Below are 15,838 nucleotides of genomic sequence, written 5' to 3' on the forward strand. Positions count from 1 at the left end.
TTTACGCACCAAATCTGGCACTCCCTACGGACTTTTTAGGGTTGCTGTTTTTTTATTTTGGTGCTGCCAATTTAGGTTTTTTTCAGCTTTTAGATTTTTGCTGTTGCCAAATATAGTATTTTCTTGTATTTTGTACCATTTTTGTACAGGTTGTTTGCTTGGCGAGAAAAAAAGTCGCCAAATTCTTGATTTGGGCGGGTATATCAAAGTAGTTCCCACACCTGTGCCTACATCCATGGAAGAGAGGTTCCAAAAATGTAAAATTACTTTTTTAAACATGATAATAAAGTCATTACTCATATCTTGAGCATTGTTTTTGCTCTGCTAATGAGTCTTTCATCAGTATAATGGACCTCGGTCGACAGTGACTCTCATGTTTTATTCAAAACATTGAATGGTCCAAGTTTAACATAATTAATACAAGGGTGCCCAATGAGGGCAATGGCACCATGGCACTCAAGGGTGCCCATATAGGAGGCAAGGGGGGGCTCAAGCCCTCCCTTTGAAATTAGAACTTCCTTGCGTTTGGTACTTTTTTTCTTTGCAAAAATCTAAAAACATTTATTCACGAACCATTAATGAATGTTATTAAAACTGAAATATTTTAATGACTCTAATCTGTCCTGAAATCGGTTTCCATGGAGAAAATACCCTCCTAAACCCATGGGGAAAATATCTGAGCCCCCCCCCCCCTTACAATTTTGCATATGGGCGCCCTCGGTGGCACTCAATTTGCGAATTTTAGGCCAAGAGGTCTGTACCAAGAGACTGTTACAATCAAAGAAACCGCTTTAGAGGTGCAACAACACACCTCTAATGTCACTGCATATGCAACAGGTTAGGGTACACTGCGGGTGCAAAACAACCTAAACAAAGAATTAGACAGCAAAAAATGGATTTTGTAGCGTTAAATGCCACACTGCTAAAAACACTGTTCGTAGATCATTCTCTACTTTTAACAGCATGATCAAAAGTTAAAAATCATATTATTAAAAAAATTCTATGATTTTGGGCAGGGCCGGATCAAGGATTCGGAGGCCAATAGGCATTAGAATTGATGGGGCCCCTTAGAGTGCACATGTTTTTATTGTGTACAAACAGGGAAGGAGTCCCCCCCCCTTTTTTTTTTGAGGAAAATATAACTTTTTTTTTGTATTTACAACTTTGATATTTCTCCGGGGCCCCTCAGAACCTCGGGCCCCCTAAGGCTACTTCCTATATTGCCTATTTACAGGCCTGTGTGTAAGATTTCACAAAGGGAGGGTTTCAAAGTATATTTTTCCTTTATGGACGTTTGTGACCTCCTCCCCCCCCCCCCCTCATTTCCCCAGTTAGGTAAATTCAGGCTGCGCTAGTGGCCATAATGTTGCTTTACAGCTTCTTTTGAATCAAACCATTTTATCTGTTCACCATATCGCATATTGCAAAAAGTATCAAACAATGAGATTTTTTTTCTGTTATGTTGTACACTAGATTTCATGTTGTGTAACAGTTTAGTTTTAGTGCTGTTGGTAAACAAGAGATATTGATGACGCATATTATAACTAACGAACCCCAAACTATGCATCTTTATAGCGGCCAGATTCATAAAAACTTCCCTATACGAAACAATATTTTCATAATGGATATTTTGTACTGTCGGGCTATTCAGTGGCTCTTTCGCCACTGCTTTTCCAAAACATAATTTGGGGATATTTCGATAATAATTGGAATCTTGGCGAGGTCGTCTCAATTTTGGCGTAAATAATTTTGTTTGGATAACCCTACTGATTCATAGTAACCTTATGTGAAGATGTTTCGGTTCTCCTTGTTTAGATTTGCAACGAAAAATACCTCTCGCGCAGGCGCTGAAGTCGAAAATTGACGCCACTGAAGAAAGATCGCCAGATTCCCAATTATCGAAATCTTCCCCATAATTTTTGTAGGCAAAGAGTGGATACTCATAAATTGTAGAATTTTTAAAGAAAAAAAAAAGATTGAAAAATGAGCATTTTACACAAACATTAACACTAAAGTCAAGTTAAATGTCATTGTCTTCATATTGCTTTTTATTATTTTTTCCCCAATGGGAGGGGTTTAAGCAATGATAAAAACTTAATCTGCGTTGAGCTACCTCTAAATATTATCGAAATGTTTTCAAATTTTGTCTGATTTATTTTTTAATACATTGGAACATAATGGGAGGGTAGGACTCATAAAATTTTCACCTTCGAAATTTTGGACCATCCTAGTGCACATGTTTTTATTGTGTACAAACAGGGAAGGAGTCCCCACTTTTTTTTTTTTTTTTTTTTTTGAGGAAAATATAACTTTTTTTTTTGGTATTTTCAACTTTGATATCTCTCCGGGGCCCTCAGAACCTCGGGGCCCCTAGGCTACTGCCTATATTGCCTATTTAGTAATCCGGCGCTGATTTTGAGGGCCCCTAGGCTGGGCTTCATGAGCCTTGAGGTAAATCGGGCCCTTCACCCCCCCCCCCATATACTATGAAGACCCCTAGAAGTGTGAACCCCCCAAAATTGGCCGTACGAGCACCCTATGCCCCCCAAGGTCGCGAACCCCCCTTTCGTAAATAAACGGATCAAAAGCGTTCCGAGAAATGGGGCTAATTACACATGCCTCCACAGCTTTTGACAGGTGGGACCGAGGGTCGTCGGAATGCACGTCGATGTCGATACGGGGCTCGCGAGACGAAATCGACGCAACTACAAAACGAAAAATAAAAGACATTTGACAGAAAATGCACTTACCGCCGACAACGACCAATTTGTATTCAGTCATAGTCTTTTAAGGGTTGCCGGTTCTGGATGATACGAGATAAGTGAGGATTCTATGTACAAAGAGAATGGGAATTCCTGGAAATGTCGAGAAATCATAAACGAACAAATGTTATTTACAGGGAAAAGACATCAGCTCCGACGGCGAGGCTCGATTTTGTGCATTTACACAAATAATGAAAAGCCAAAGGAACCACCACCACACAGCGAAGGACAAAATTAGTGATTGGCTCGCTGCGCCATCTACCTAAGTTTTTTGAAAGCGTGATCGGCGCGTTGCCAATCCTCGCCGACAAATAAAGGGGAAAAAATGAAACAGGTGATTTTGGTAAATAAAATTACACTTTTAAAAATTGAATTAATATTTGGGGCCGTGGTAGCCTGATAGGTAGGGCATTGGACTCGGGGCCGGAGGGGCTCGGGTTCGATCCCCGCTGGTCGAAGACCCACCGTCGTCATTAAAGGGGACTGGGCGACGTTAAATATGCTCGTGGTCTCAATGTCCTCCAAGTGAAACGATACCTCTGGGGGTGCTAGTACCAGGTAGCTATTAGCTCTTGGACTAGTTCTAAATTCTCATTAACTGTTCGATCCGGTGATGGTGCTGCCATCTATCGGTATACAAAATAATGGAGGCAAGGCACACAGTATGCAGATCCCTCGACATAATACAGTTGTAGTCCGTTGTGACTCTTGAATAGAATAGAATAGAATTAATATTTTCGTGCTTCAAAAGAAAAATAAGATGCATCAGGGGCCGTGGTAGCCCGATCGGTAGAGTGTCAGATTTGGGGCCGGAGGGTCCAGAGTTCGAATATCGATGGTGGAAGACCCGCCGTCGTCATTAAAGGGGACTAGGCGACGTTAAATAGGCTCGTGGTCTCGATGTCCTCCGAGTGAAACGATACCTCTGGGGGTGCTAGCACCAAATAGCTATTAGCTCCTGGTCCAGTTCTAAATTCTCATTAACTGTTCGATCCGGTGATGGTGCTGCCATCTATCGGTATATAAAATAATGGAGGCAAGACACTTAAGTATGCAGTCCTCGACATAAATGCAGTTGTAGTCAGTTGTGACTCTGAATAGGAATAGGAACTGACTACAACTGTATTTATGTCGAGGACTGCATACTAAGTGCCTTGCCTCCATTATTTTTTATACCAATAGATGGCAGCACCATCACCGGCTAGAACAGTTAATGAGAATTTAGAACTAGCTCAGGAGCTAATAGCTACCTAATACTAGTATTAGGTAGCTATTAACTGTAACTCCAAAATAGTAATTAACTGTAACTCCAAAAATTATTTGAATTTCCATAAATCCTCTTTGAAACTTATTCTTTAAGGTCTAAGCTTTGAGAAAATGAAAGGGAAAAAAAATTCCATTTTTTAAAATTTTCTACCCCTTTGATGAAAAGCTCCCGGCAAGGCATGTACAGAAAACTTGTCACTCATCCTGGTGTGACAACGTAAAATACAAAAATATTTTGCAACTTTTGACTTTCCCAAAAAATTTGAATTGAACTAAATTTTAAAAAAATTAGATTTTAACAGTCAGACTTCAAACTATACTTTCTCATTCATGAATGTGCGTGTGTGTGTGTATGTATGTAGGTAGGTATAGGAACAAGTGTGTATAGGTGTAGACAGGGGTGCCCACAAGGGGGGGGGGATTATGGTGCAAGTTGCGCCATCAAAATTGGGGGGGGGGAGATTTTAAAATTGCTTTTCATTTATTGATTTATTGTTAATTTAAATTAGTATTTATTATATTAAAGTGTTTATTTCATTTATTGAGCAATCACGATTGCTTATTGTTCACACTTGACTGTTTTTGACGTTACGCTGATTTTATTTTCCCACCAGCACCCTCTGCAGCATCACCGTCGACCGGCTCTTCATGATGCTGTTCAGCGAAAACCGTCTCCAGGTTGCATCAATATCTTACACACACACACACCTACACAAACTCATGCCTGCACACAAACACACATGCTTACATACACACGAACACCTACATGCACAGCAAGCGCTGCATACACATGTATACATACACTCACACACACGCACCCACACACATGAACCTACACAAACACACACGCGTTTGTAATTGCGAAAAACATAATTTGAATTCAAGATGCCAAAAATTCAAATTAATATATATATATATTTTTTAATTTTGTGTGTGTATCATTGGCGTAGCACAGAAATTTTCTAATAAAATAATAATAATAATGATTAAAAATAATTAAATACATAAATAAATAAAATATAGTTAAAAGAATAAATAAATAAAAAACATTAAAAAGAAAAAAAAATTAAAAAATTTTAAAAAATGAGCTAAAAACAAAAAGGGGGGAAGAGAGTTGAGGAAAAAATTGGGTGGGGGGGGAATTTGTGCCATTGAACTTGGGGGGGGGGGGGATGGGCACCCCTAGGTGTAGAGCATGGACGCAACTGCCTGACAGAGAACATTTGTTGTGCAGATAATCTGAGTCAAAAATGATACATAGGCCAGTCAAGAATTTTATTAAAATACCACATGATCTCCAACAAATAACATGAATAAACATTCTCAAAACTTATCAAGCCTTTAAAATTTACTTACAGACTACATGAAACTCAGAGTTAGAAATAAGTACTCATCCTATTTTGCAACCAAGTATTTGATTCACAAACGCAGACTTCAAAACCTAGGATCTAAGAATAAAATTTCAACTCGCTTCAAACTTTCTCTGACACTTCTCGATCAACACCAACAAATGACATGTAGGAATGATTTTTTTTTTGCTCTCAATTTTGATATTGCTCAATATATCTGATCTCGTGCTTCATCCCCATAAGTAAGGCACACATTACGGGACGGATTTTTTTCATCTTTTTTGGCAAAAAAGTGCCAATCCTATGCTATCCTCCACGTGGTGGCTCATGGGCCACCATTTTTCATTTTGTAGGGAACTTCAGCTTCCACTGCACCAAATGATAACAATCCATTTGCGTGGGTGTGACATTTTTGTGCTTATACAGTCAGACCTCTATATATCGAAGTAACAAATTGCCAGAAAAAAATTAGATATGGGGGCATTCCACGGTATTTTTGACATTATGTAGAGTCCGTAACGTGACTTTTTTTTGCCACAACTTTTTTATTTACCATTTGATTTGCAAATTATTTTAATTTGAGCTGGTGTGTTGGTAGGAAAAGATCAAAATGAAATAATATGCTAATCAAACAGTAAATTAAAAAGTTATGGCAAAAAAAGGTCACGTTACGGACTCTACATAAATGTCAAAAATACCGTGGAATGCCCCTATATAGAAATTTCGAGATATGGAAATTATCTTATTTTATAATAAAAATCTCCTAAAATATTAAAATTAAAGCAAATTTTTGTGTATGAAACCCTATTTCTAATTTATACGAGCATCGGATTAAATGAAAATGAATAACTAAAAAATTAACAGAAATTACACATTTTTGAGCTTTTATACATCTTCATCCTTCGGCAATTCAACTTGATCCGCAACATGAGGGGGATTTTTGTTTTTGACGTTGTAATCGGAGAAAAGTAAGAAATCAATCTGCCTAACTTGAATGATTTTTACTGAAGCTAAAAAGACTAGGAAAGATAATCAACAGACAAAAGGGATAACTTGAAACTGATTTTACAATGCTACTTGTTACAACTAAGATTTGAAATAAACTTGAGGGAATTTAAGAACTCCGGAACGAAACAACGACCTATCTACACACCCCTCAACCCCAGATTCCTTATGAGTTTCATAGCAACCTTTGGTGAACAGAATTTTCTCCCCTAACCTTCTGTTTTCATGAGACAAACAGTTAAAAGTGGAAAAAAAAAATCTACGAATGTCTCGAATTTTTTTTCGATATATAGAGATTTTTTCGATATATACAAAACTTCTTTCTATACAATGAACATAGAAATTTGCTGGGATTTCGATAAATTGAAAATTTCGATATGTGGAAGTTCGATATTTAGAGGTTCGACTGTACTTGTAAGTTATTCTCTGAATTTTAAACTTCGGCTTTTAATTATGATGTATTCAAACGTAAAAACTACTATGTACCTTAATATGAAGTATTAACTTAGTTTTCTTGAACTTAAAAAAGAATGACCTGTACCTGAAGGGAGCGTGTACAAAAAATTTTTTTGAATCTTGATACCAGTGCCAGATTAAGGCAAGGGCACAAAAATTTGGGGGTCACCAAATCTGTGGGTAAAATTTTGATTTTGGACTCATTTCATATTGCACTTTAGCGAGATGCGAATATGAAATCTAGAAAAAAAGAATCCCTGTAAAAATTTAATCTCTTTCGCAAATTCCAAAACCACTCCAAATTGGTTCCATATTTACAACACTACTAAAAAGTTACACCATAGATAATTTTGAAATTAAAGGCTTACTGCAACGGGCAAAGTTTGACATCTTATATTATTGTTTATAGTTATCGTAACAATACATTGTAATATCGTATGTCACTTCTATTTTTTATAATGCATAGGCGAAAAGGGGGCACATGTTTATTTTAAACAAACCAATAAGCTAAACAAAATTATTGCAAACCATTATATGAACATTCAAGTAAGTTTATGACAATGTTTAAATTTTTAAATAAATTAGGAATCCTATATTTTTAAAAAATAGTTCTAAAGTAGGTAACAGGGCACTTGTGAACACAACATGAAACAGTTTTCATATCCTCTTTGTAATATAAATATTAGTGTAGGGTATATAATATAAGTATAAAAATGATGTAAAGGTTTATAATTTTTCCTATATATTTTGTAATATAAGATACCACAAAATTTAGTACAGATATGTTTATATAGAAGAGTTTCAAGATATTTTACTGGCTTCTCTAAATAAAATACTCACGGGAGGGGGGGGGGGGAAGGGGCGGATTTTTTTATCTACTACTGATGTAAAAATGTCCCCCTGCGCAAATGGATTCAGCAAACACTTGCTTTATCTCTTCATTTCATTACTCAACATAGTTTCGATACCACGATGGATCTTTTTTTTAAATCTTGTGGGACAATTTCGCAGAGAATGCCAAGTACAGCTTCATATTTCATATACTGTATTTTCCTGTACGTTAATTACTAAAAAAGTAAAATTAATGAGGTGCCGCTTTTTGGCTGCCAGATTATCTGTTATCTGTGCTTTTTCATTTCTCCATGCCTGTGTTAAAACAACAGCCATGTAGTCAAAGTTGCCTGTGCTCCTTGGTCTTGACTCTATGTCTTAAAGTAATTAGCATACTATAACCATGATTTCAAGAATTATCAGTTTCAGATTAATTTTGCTTACAGTTTAAAAATTTTTCATGTTTTTAATTTAGTTTCTAAAATTGTATGTTAAGAGTCAAAATAACTTTCGTTTTTTACGACGTACTATCCGCAGATTTCTTTTTCTTAAGGGCAGATATCCTTTCAAGCAATTTTTTTTCAATTTAAGTAAATTATATTTTTTGTTTAAACGATAACATGCATACTTATTTCTTAATCAATAATTTATTTTAAAAAAAATTTAAATATTGCTTACTTTCTTTTTAAAAATTCAAAACATTTGGGAAAATTTCAATTTTTAAATATCCCTAAGGCTTTTTTGTTTTTAAACTAATATCAAAAAAGCTTTTTGCTAAACAATCACAATCATCATCTTTAAAAATCTGTGCATTCATTTGCTTTTGTGTTCACTAGAAAATTTTCTGTGATCAATTGTATAAAAAATTGTAATTTTTTTCAAAAAAATTTGTTTTTTAAAGGTATAACATGCTCTAAACATTTGAGGAATTTATAAAATGCTTATCCAATGCACAGTTTTGTTAAATATATTATCCTAATTGCAAAAAGTATTACTTTAAAGCTGTATCTTTAATAGAAAAAAATCCTTAGGGATTCTTATGACACGAAAACACAAAAATACCATCATCGAGAAAAATCAAGTTAAGGTTTTCTTTTCGCATAAGAACACATAGCGAGCATGACCTAAAACCACTCATAACTTTTTAAATATTTGAACTAAAGCAATGAAACTTTTCTCCTGTGTTTGGACTAGTGTTTAGTTTCGAAATAAGCAATAAAAACTTTTTCATCGTTTGGTCATTTTTGAGGTACTGTAACCCCTCAAGGCCAGTTTTCGGATCTAAAGATTATACGCCGCCGCGAATAATACGCAGGAAAATGCAGTATTAAAATACAGCTAGATCTTTCACATTAATACCAAAAATACATATCACAGATAACCATGTGATACTAAAGATGGGAACTCATCGGTTACACAAATTGACTGATGTAACAAGTTAGAGGCACTTATTATCAAACATCTGCAATACCTCAAACAGCACTAAGTAATAAAAATTAATCTGTAATATTCATGTTTTCAACAACTCTAAAAAAGTTGTCGACACATGGACCTTACAATGGATACAGTACTCTGAAACATACTCTCAAAGCGAAAATTTTTCTTAAAATCTGAGAAAATGCAAATTAGTCAACGATAATTTGTGAGTAACGAACTGAACAACAAACCTACGTAAAAGGGAGAAAAGATTTCTCAATGAGGAAATTTTAAAAATAAAAAAAAAAACACACCCTAAATTCAATTTCAAAGATAAGAACTGAACGTGAAACTTACTTTTCTACAAACTGGTTAAAAACAGACATACATTTAAAATAAACTGAAAATTTAAGATACTTGCTTAAAAACCAGTGGCACTCAACCTATGGGCAGTAGACCACATACGGTCTGTGAAGTTGATGTGGCCTGTAGGCTCCTTTAACGTTACAAATTGCAAAGCAGGATTAATGACAATATCACAAATTGAGACCAAAATATTCAGAAATCAGTTTCCAAAAAAACAGATAGGGTCACCCGGGGTAAAATGGGTATAAAAAACAGCATTTTTGATTTCAGTGACCCATAGCAGAAATATCATGAAACATAATTGTGTTTTTGTTCAATATTCTATACATTGTGTATCTTAGGTCTAATTTGAACATAGTTTGTGTTAACTTTTTACTATAAATTTAGTGTAAAGGGGTATATTACCCCGTGCTTCGGGGTAAAATGGGTATACGGGGTAAAATGGGTATAGACAGGGGTAAAATGGGTGTATGCTGTTTAAAGTTGAACTACACTGTAACTAATGGAGAATTTTTTTTTTAAATTGAGTATAATTGCATTGGAGGATAAAAACTTTAATCCAAAACAACCACAAAAAATGTTTACAGAACCAAATTTATGAACAAAAGGCGCATTGGCAAAGTCCTGTGGTTTGGCTGAGGCAGTATTTTTACAACTTGGTGATGCCTGCACAACATCAATGTCATCTTTCTTGGGGAGCACATAGGATAATTTGGCAGATGATTTTGTAGCAAACTTCTCCTCTGTTTGAAACAAAATTTACTCATAAAATAAAATTTGAAGCAGGTTTATATAAACAATCGCTTAAATAGAAACCTTTTTGTAGTATTTTAACTAATTTTTTGCTGTTCTCGCCAAAGTGTATTTATGCAATATTATCGTTTATCTTTCTTATTAATCTTTCAACATATGTTTTTGGAAACTGTTTTTCTCATAATTTCCTATATTGTACACAGTACATAGCCCATTAAGCTGAAATTACGATGGTATTTTTCGTACTTCTTAGGTTTTTAGCTCCCCTGCCCTCCCCAAAAAACGAAACCTGTTAAAAATAATACTAGATGACATTTACACTTTTCGAACTAAAATTTCACTTGTTCTACTTCTCTTTTACAAAAATTAGAATGCCTCTAAAAGTTCACAAAAACAATGTTGATAAAAAAAAAAAACTTTCACAAAAATAGAATGATGCAATACTTTCATAAAAATAGGTAGCAAGAAAAAAAATCCTGGTTTGGCCCCTGGTTACATAATGGAGCAGCAGAGGAGACAACCCTACAACTTGAGTAACGATACAAAATTTTCACTTTTAAAAAAATTCTAGATAGCCCCATGGAGGAAATTCAATAATTGTGTTTTTTGGGCATTTTTCTTTCAAAAATATTTTTTACGTAAGCAGTAGTGACATATCGTATATAGGCACGTTCGGGTATCACAAATCTGCCCCAAAAAACCACTCGGAAAGGGGAGGGTTTTTTTTTTTTTTTTTGTATCCAAGTTTTGATTTCGGACGAATGGATTGTGATTAAAAACGATGAAAGAACCAAATTGAAATTTTGGGAAATGGCCACTTTTAAGATATAGAATTTCGTGAAGGGGCTGCACAGTGGACCCCACATTTCTAAACTACGTAGAGCACTAAATTCAATGTTCGACGAATGATCTTGGACAAATGATGGAAATTATTCGTAAGTTTTTGGTCCAAATTCCGTCGCGGCCGGGAAAATGTCTCGCACGAAACCTGTCCCAAACAGATGAGTGAATGATCTATACATTTTTAAAACACAATGACTATCAAAGCACATAACATATATTTTGAACACGTTTAAGAATATATTCGCGACACAAAACAAGTACACGCAGAATTGTCATTGGCGGGAATCAATCGTTCGCCTCCAAACGACCTCCGAGGCTCTGCCGAACGGACAGAGGTCAAAGAAACGACCTCTCGATGCTCTGCCGAACGGACAGAGGTCGGCAAAACGACAGGGGTGATTGTGAGTTCATCAAAAAATACCTGAAAGTTTTAAAGTGAGAACGAGGGGGGGGGGAATCTTTGGCCCCCTATTACTTAAATGCACCTTTGCCATAGTATTAAATAGTTCTGAGTCAAAATAGTGTGTGTACATTTGATTAAAATTTTAATGGGTTACAAAGTTACTTTTGAGCTGGTGTCATACAAATTATCTTGACATTTGTCCATCTTAAGGGATAGGTGTCCATCTTAAGGCTCTTACAGGTATATTTGATGAGTATTATAAAATTAAAAGAAATTGCGGAGGTAGGGAGATAAAAGCATAACGAAAAAAGAACATAATTCTGGTATTTTCAGACATGAAAATTACCGGAAATGCGTCCGAAAATACTGGAAATTCGGTAAAATACCGAAAACACAATCACCCCTGGCTCTGCCGAACGGACAGAGGTCGGCGAAACAACCTCTGACGTTCTGCCGAATGGACAGAGGTCGGCGAAACGACCTCTGACGTTCTGCCGAACGGACAGAGGTCGGCGAAACGACCTCTGACGTTCTGCCGAACGGACAGAGGTCGGCGAAACGACCTCTCGAGGCTCTGCCGAACGGACAGAGGTCGACGAAACGACCTCTCGAGGCTCTGCCGAACGGACGGAGGTCGGCGAAACGATCTCTGACGCTCTGCCGAACGGACAGAGGTCGGCGAAACGATCTCTGACGCTCTGCCGAACGGACGGAGGTCGGCGAAACGACCTCCGACCCCGAAAAAATCATTCCGGGGGTGGGGCCAGATGAGCGTCAATTTCCGCCAAAACCCGATTGATGCGCATGGTGAGGGGGAGGCTCTTAAGGTAGTGTCCAACGTCCACCAGTTCCGTCTTGAAATTCCGAAGAATCTCCGGATCTCCCGTCCCCAAGAGGGAAGAGATCACTTGGATCTTGCTCTGGAGCCTGTTCCTGTACGTCTGTTTGAAGAACAGAGTCAGCTGCTTGGAATCCATGGGGTAGAGGGCCCTCGTTTCGGCGGGAGTGTTGCGAAGAAACTTCTTCAGGGACATAGGGTGGGGATTGCCCGTGTTCTTCGGGAAGAGGGGCACCTTCTTCGCCTTGAGGCCCCCCTGGGTCCGGAAGCCCTTGGCCTTCACCTTGCTGATGACCTTGGGCTTGAACTTCTTCAAGTTCTCGGGTTTGACGTCGTCGGCAGAATCGTCGATGTTTCCCGTGGCTCGAGACGAATCCGCGGAAAATTGACCGTTGACGGAACTCAAATCGGGAAATGACGATTTTGGAATTTGCTTTCTCTGGAGGTTGCCGTTCATCGGGGTGGGAAACCAGACTGCCGTCGTCGATCTTGTCCATCGTCTGACGAGTCGTTTTCTTCTTCTGGGAGACTTGCGGATCGGTGGCTCGCACGCAGTTGATCACTGATGAGGAAGTTTTGTTTCTGCTCCTCCACGGTGACGAAGATTTCATACCACATGTCGTTCAACATCCAATCCAGCTTGCAGGGGAAATTCACCTTGTCGAAGATGTTCATGTAGACGTACCTGACGTCACTCTTAATGTGAGAATACTCGCATTCGGTGAAGGGTTTCTTGTACATCAGCTCCGACTCCAGCGTCCCGTAAGAGCTCAGGAGCTTGACCAATTCGTCGTCGGGAATGATGGGGTCGACGTTCGACAGGACGACTTTGTCCCCGCGCGGGACGGCATATTCGGCGTTCGAATACAGCCCGTGCAGAACGAGGCCCTGGTTCACCAGGAGGCTGACGTGCTTCGAACTCTTCAAGTAAATCTTCACGTTGGTTCCGTTGTCGAACACGGCGAGGACGTTGCTGGAACCGATAACGGAAGAAACACTTTTCACGTACGTCATTAAAGACGTGTCGTTGAGCTGTTTCGGTAACACGACCGCGTGCTGCGGCACGATGGATTCTAAGAAGCTCATTTCGAAGGCAACCACTTTCGAGTTACATATATTCGGACATCAAATTCACACGGAACAACTTGAACGAACCGAATCGACGAAAAACAATAAACCATGCGAGAAGCGAGAAAGTGCACTTCACTTCGTTTCTGATTGCGAAGAGGAAAACCTGACTGGAGTGCTACTTGATTTCAGCAAACGCTGAGCTATATCATTAACTGGAGTGCTGAAACTATAAAGAAGGAACATAAAAAAAATCCGGTGATGATGCTGCCATCTATTGGTAGATAAAATAATGGAGGCAAGTCACTTAGTATGCAGTCCTCGATATAAATACAGTTGTAGTCAGTTGTGACTCGGAATAGGAATAGGAATAGGAACATAAAAAAGGATTAATGGAGATAGAATCCCAATAAAGACTCGGAGAGACAGAAAATGCGAATTTTCAGCTAGCGTGGCGTTTAGGGGTGGAAAAATTTAAAGTTGAAACTTTTTTTTTTTTTAAGTACGAATATCTGTATCAGCGCCATAAAATTCACTGCTTCAAAGTTTAAAAAATATTATTTAGAGTGTGTACCAGTGCTTGGATATGCAAAACATAGTTCGGAATTTAACTAGAAATTAAATTTAATTTTGGAGGTGGCAAATTGAGTGATTCAAAAGTCTTTTGAAAATATTAATATCTGTTTCAGTGCCATAAGATACACTAATTTTAATGTTAAAAAGGATAGTTTAAAGTGTGTACCCGTGCTTGGATATGCAAGACCCAGTTTGTAATTCAACTACTATCTGACCATCGATTACATGGAAAGGCTAATATCCGGTTTATAGGCGGAAATGTACGTATCTATTCGCAACTCCAACAAACTATAGGGGGCGCTGCAGCCACTGTCTAATGGCCGATGAAAAAACTAAAACAAACGCACGCTGTAACATATAAATTGCTTCTAAACTTAGGAAATGATAGATATTTTTGTTCGCATGTATGATTTTTGTTCTTTATTCATTTGAAAAGATTTTTCAAAGTTTTTTGGTTATTCTGACCCATGTAGAAAGAGATTACAAATCAAAAAGTATATTACGAAAGTAAAAAATTATGCAGAACACACAGTAAGTTGTTCTGAAGCAGCCATTTTCACGATGTCGAATTCAGAATTCATAAATTTTTGGTACGCTTCGAACGGCATTTTCATTTTGCACCGTTTTTTTCTATACATTAGTACATATTAAGTTCAGTTTCGTGACATTTCCGGCATTTGTTGACATTTTTGTCACATAGTGCACATACGTGACAGACTGTCAAGAGTAACATTTAACGCTAGATTATTTCTATGACTATATAATTGGATATCAAAAGAAATCATGCATTTAATTCATTCGTCATGGAAATGATTTACCTGATATGCGAAATCTTGTCAAGATACATTATTCTTTCACACAATTTTAAAACCATAACCCTATAAACAGATTTTTGGCGAATTTTTATTTTTTATTGTTAAAATTCTTAACGTTCTTTCTGGATTTTTCAATCTGTTCTGCGATTAATATTTTCAAGAAAATTTATTTGCAAACTGTCTATTTCAGTAGGATACTGTAGTAACAAAGGTTATTTAAATCATTTATATGGAATTAGATTAAGGAAAAGAGTCCAGTCAATGTTGTTAAGTTTTTTTTTCATCGAATTGAAAAACTGATATTTATTCAAATTTACTCAGAACAAGATAAATAAAATGTGTACTCACAGTTTATATCAGATATTTTTGATGTTACGCTGTTGCGGATGACGATTCCAAATGATGAATTACGCAAATAAAAAAAATACACATAACAAACTATTTGTTTTGCCCAAAATGAACACATGGAACGCAATGTTTTAGTTTTTTCGGCAGTTTTGTAAATCTCCGCAAGGTAGCGTATTCGAGCGCTGGAGTTGCGAATTAGTTTATATGAATGTTAGTTGATTCGTTTCAGATGTGCACTTTTACCTCTCTATTATTTAGCCTAAGTTTTGTAAAACTGAAAATTTGCTCACAGCAACATTTTTTAAATCTAAAGTATGTTCGATCTATATTCTCACGGTAAAAAATAATTGATTTGTTTATTCACAACAAAGTTTTGAGCTTACCATTTTGCTTTTACGTTCCTGAACGAAATGAAAATATTTTATTTTATTTTTTTGTTGTTTTTCCATGGTAACTATTTTTGTTTCCCTTTATTTAATTTTTGAGAATGCAATAAGTGAATAAGGCACTAGTGACATTATAAAACGCGTGTATCAAAATCCCATCGTTATTTTCCCTTCTCCCCTGCTAGATTTATTCAGATGGAATCATCTTTAGTTGGCAGATTGCCAAATTACATACAATCCGTGATCAAACAGTAGAAACTCGCTTTAATTTTAAGCACTTTATCAGAGGCGTAGCTAGACCCGACATTCAGGGGGGGGGTACTTCTTTTATATATATATATATATATATATATATAT

General features: G+C 36.9%; 1 protein-coding gene across 1 annotated transcript in view; it reads right to left on the bottom strand.

Annotated features, from left to right (window-relative positions):
- Positions 1–2,781, bottom strand: part of LOC129217731 (GTPase HRas) — a 51,668-nt gene extending 48,887 nt beyond the window's left edge. The window contains exon 1 of the mRNA XM_054852067.1: positions 2,751–2,781. Coding sequence (XP_054708042.1) covers positions 2,751–2,781 — 31 coding nt within the window. The remainder of the gene's footprint in view (positions 1–2,750) is intronic.
- Positions 2,782–15,838: the final 13,057 nt, after the last annotated feature.

Source organism: Uloborus diversus, chromosome 2 (assembly GCF_026930045.1).
Source record: "Uloborus diversus isolate 005 chromosome 2, Udiv.v.3.1, whole genome shotgun sequence".
NCBI lineage: Eukaryota > Metazoa > Arthropoda > Arachnida > Araneae > Uloboridae > Uloborus > Uloborus diversus.